Source organism: Elephantulus edwardii, unplaced genomic scaffold, assembly GCF_000299155.1.
Source record: "Elephantulus edwardii isolate Elephantulus edwardi_28Jun2011 unplaced genomic scaffold, EleEdw1.0 scaffold00111, whole genome shotgun sequence".
In the NCBI taxonomy this organism is placed as follows: domain Eukaryota; kingdom Metazoa; phylum Chordata; class Mammalia; order Macroscelidea; family Macroscelididae; genus Elephantulus; species Elephantulus edwardii.
The window spans coordinates 4,617,505-4,621,895 of NW_006399861.1; the positions used below are offsets into that span (position 1 = coordinate 4,617,505).

At 35.6% G+C, this 4,391-nt stretch overlaps 1 protein-coding gene across 1 annotated transcript in view; it reads right to left on the minus strand.

Moving 5' to 3' along the window:
• ME1 (malic enzyme 1, NADP(+)-dependent, cytosolic) overlaps nucleotides 1–4,391 on the minus strand; it is a 212,837-nt gene that overhangs the window by 42,131 nt on the left and 166,315 nt on the right. The window contains exons 8-9 of the mRNA XM_006892123.1: nucleotides 3,790–3,887; nucleotides 1,788–1,901 (exon numbers count right to left, since the gene is read on the minus strand). Coding sequence (XP_006892185.1) covers nucleotides 1,788–1,901; nucleotides 3,790–3,887 — 212 coding nt within the window. The remainder of the gene's footprint in view (nucleotides 1–1,787; nucleotides 1,902–3,789; nucleotides 3,888–4,391) is intronic.

A 4,391-nucleotide genomic window follows, 5' to 3' on the forward strand; every position in this document is an offset into this window, starting at 1 on the left:
TGAGAAAGATGGGTTCAATAATGTATACTGCATTGAAACAGATGAGGGAGAAAACTGTTTAAAAGGGATATGTGATTAGGTATTTATGTCATGACAGGAGTCCAGAACGAAGGCTGCATAGCAGAGTGGACCTGGGGGAGGGATTGTAAGACAATGAAAGAATTTTTCTTTTCTTTTTCCAAGAGGGGAGTGTCCTGTGGGGGGGCTGGGAGGGGAGAAAGGGGCAACAATGAATGAATGGAAATCCAAAGTCTTTGTAAATTTTCATTGAAATTGATAATTAAAAAAAACTAAAAAAAAAAACCCAAACAACCCAAACCAACAACCAAAAACCCCCCACAAAACCTGTGGGCAGTTGTACTACAGAATCCAGAGCCACTCTGGGTCAAAACTGACTTAATGGCACACATCAATAACATACCATACTCATAAATAATGTCTGATAACATATTATGCTTTAAATAATTGTTATTGCTATTTCGTGCCATTCAGTGAGAAATGACTTTTAGTTAACTTTCCAGAGCCTGTAAATCACACAGAAGCAGACTGCTGATCTTTCTCCCACAGAGCAGCTACTGGATTAAAAATGCATGCTATAAAAACCATGTAGGCAGCATAGGGATGGCCAAATCTAACACTTCTACTAACTGCACAAAGGGGAACTGTCTCCATCAACAACATGCACAGTGCAAAACTAATTCCTCTAGGTCAGACATGTTCTTCCACACTTCACCTACTTCTACTAATGCTAACTACAATCTTATTACTACTCTACTGCATCTGAAGTCCACTGCAATAATTTTATTGCAATTGACAGCCTTTACAGAACCTTACTCACAGTTAAGGGAATTCCTGGAGAAGTTAACAGCTATAATTCAGGTTAGAAGCAGATTACAGTCCCTCAATTCAGACAGGCTGGTTTGAATGCTGTCATTCTAAAGGAATGTGGGTCAAATCCACCAGCTTTTCTGAATGAGAAAGATGGGCAATCAATTCTCTTAGGATTTTACTGTCTCTGAAAAACCTGCTGGAGGGTTAGGTATGAGCCAGTCTTGACTTGACGATACACAACAACAGTTTTAGAATAGAAACTCCTGGTCAGAATAATAAACGTTATTATTTTTATTTCAATGCAGAACCATAATTTCAAGGCTCTGAAATGCAACTATACACACATACAAACAGCCTTCCAGGACATCTGTATATATATATATATATATATACCCACTCATTTCTATATCAATTTAAATTTCAGAAGACACTTTTTAAATTACATTTTTTATTCATTTTAATGAAAATTTACAGAGACTTTGGATTTCCATTCATTCATTGTTGCACTTTTCTCCCTGCCCACTCCTCCCCCCACAGTACACTCTTCTCTTTGAAAAGTAAAAGAAAAATTCTTTCATTGTTTTACAATCCCTCCCCCCAGGTACACTCCACTTATTCAGCCTTCGTTCTGGACTCCTGCAGAAGACACTTCTTAAGGCTATTCCTTAAAATTCATCTTCACATATGACAAAGACACATTTTTGGATTAAAGTCAAACTCATCCAAACCTTAATGGTAAGTAAGATTTTAAGCTCAAAAGTAAAGGAAAAGTGACAGTTTTATTATCCATGTGCTGTCTGACCAAATTTTAAGTAAACAGGATATGTTGTGCACATGCACACACATACAAACACATACAAAAAAGAGAGAAGAGTAAAATCAGAAGTGATCTTTGAGATCGTCATGCAGCACGTCATACTGATTTTTCTTGCAGTTATAAAATACCAGATTCTTACCTTGACTATCAATCCCTTTGAGTCAACCAGCCATATCTTTTTGATGGCTTTCTCCTTTGGTAATCCTTCTTTCTCCATGGCCATAACAATCAGGTGTGCAATCCCTAAGGCAGCCTAAGAGAGAAGTTATGGGAAAAATTGTTGTTTCATATGATATTTTTACAAAGGGTTATATTTAATTCCATTTTTAGAAAGGACAAAATGACCCTGTACATTAAGTTAAAGTTCTTTTTTGGTCCCCCCACCCCAAAGTTCTATTGTGCCAGATTATAATGGTTTACTCTCCGTATTACAAAAGAAATATTCACACATGACTTGTGAATTTAGCAATGGATAAACTACTGATATTCTTGATTGTCAGTATGTTTAATTCTTTTAATACAATCAAGTTTTGTTCCAACAAGAAAATACTGAATTTAAGGTAATGAGCTGGACAATCCTGACCACAGAATTGTTATGTTTATTATTAGGTTCAAGCTCCTCTAATTTGAAGAATGAGGTCTGGTCATCTGGATAAGAGCTTGACTAATTAGAAAACAGACTATATCTGGCATAAAAATCTCTTTTCTCAAGTAATTATTCACTCTCTTTGTTACTTTAGACAAAGAGAGTACTGTACAATTCCCTTAAAGATGAAAAGAATCAACTTCTTTTGTTTTTAATAAATTTGTGATAATCTGTGATTATCACAGCATCTAAAACATTTTCAGGGACACACAAGTGCCAATTATGAATCATCTAACCACAAATACCTCTGTCCTACTGAGTGGTAAGAATTGGCCTATGGTATTCATTGGATACTTAGAAATTCAAAGAAGAGGTTTACTAAAATTAAGTACAGTATCCAATAATCCACATAATTACTTTTAAAAACAAAAAATCTTAATGAGTTGTTATTTATCCTTGATTTTTCCATTATTCAATGTTAAAATGCAATGTATTTGTGATTTACATTTTTATATTATGGCATTTAAGTTCTAGTGCTGTGTTTTTTTTTTGTTTTAGAAACACGAAAAATCAAAACCATCATATGGTATACATAAATTTATACCCACTCTAAGGCATTTTTCAATTCCTAACCATGTTAACTTTGAAATTTTAAAGCTTTCTGAAAATGTATATGACTACAAAATATTTTTACATTTATTCCTATTCCATAATTAGAAACAGATTTCAGTAGTTTTTCCAGAAGTGGAAACTCAGTTGATATTCCACTTTCTATTTTGGGGCAAGTTATTATTACTATAATTGTTTTCTTCTTTTAAAACTATATGAAATGAAAACAAGACACTGCCTAATTTAATCTTAATTCTGTCTCTTCTTAATAATTTATGATTTTGCTTTTTTGCATGTGACCTGTTATAATAGATTGAGTCTATAATTAAAAATATTTTTATTTAAAATATGTATGTAGGTATACCTGTATACAGTGAATTGTGAGTTAAATAAGAAACCTGTATATGACACTAAAGGTATCATTCATTTAAATACTTAAAAGCCTTCAGATGTAACTATGTATCGGAATTTTCTCCCCATGTCCTCAAAATTTATTACAGTGGGGTCAGAACCCACCCCTAGCCAGTGTTCCAGCTGGTTTCTGGGAGGCCATAAGCTGCTAGGAGATAGCCATCTTCCTCTCGTGGAGTGGTTGGTGGGGATAAACCACCAGAGGGCCTCATTTTGGATTAACAGGACAAATTACAGACTACACCACCAGGGCTCCCTTCCCCCTGTAGAGCATCTTAAGTATGACTAGCAAAAGCTTACACCAGCATCTGCTGATCCTAAACATTAAAAACTTGAAAAATAAAACTCTAAAGTCTCTTAAGAAAAAAAAAAAATCCTTGACATAATACAGATCTAGAATCTTTCAACAAATCCTATAGTCTTTTTGTAATAAAATTTGAAAAAAGTACTTTAACCCTTCAAATTAAGGAACAATTAAAGGCCATCACACATTTGTTAGTCTTGGAGAATGTGAGTGTTAATGTGCGGCAGTTACCTCTCCAGCTCCTTGGAACAGTATTGTCTGATCAGACAGTTTGTTCTTGGTTATCCGAAGAGCGGCAAGAAGCCCTGCAACCGCAACTGAGGCTGTTCCTGCAACGAGCAATGCAGAGCTCTGAGTGACCATCAAGAGCCTGCCAATTCTACACACCAACTGTTTCAGTATACTCCGAAGCCATCAGGCAGCAGGCTACCTGACCAAACAAAAGGGAGCTTCCAGTTATGTGACCCCACACTTGAGTATGAAGAGAAACGCTCCTGCTGCTGACATACATTCATTCATTCATTTACTTTTAGCAGATCAATTTTTCTTCTTTAAAGCCTTAAAGAAACATTCTGTGATTTATTTTGGTGACACAATTAATAAGGGTCTGGAATCAGGATTCCAATTCCATTTCTTCACAAGCTAAATTAATTTAGAGATGTCCCCCTTCCCTTCACGGAAACATATTTCTCATAGTTTTTGAATTCATCATTGTTGTTGTTGTTATGTGCCGTCGAGTCACTTGCGACTCACAGCGACCCTATGTACAACAGCCCTAAACTCCTCTCTGTCCTGTGCCAATCGCACTGTCTCTGACACTCCCATCCCAATTA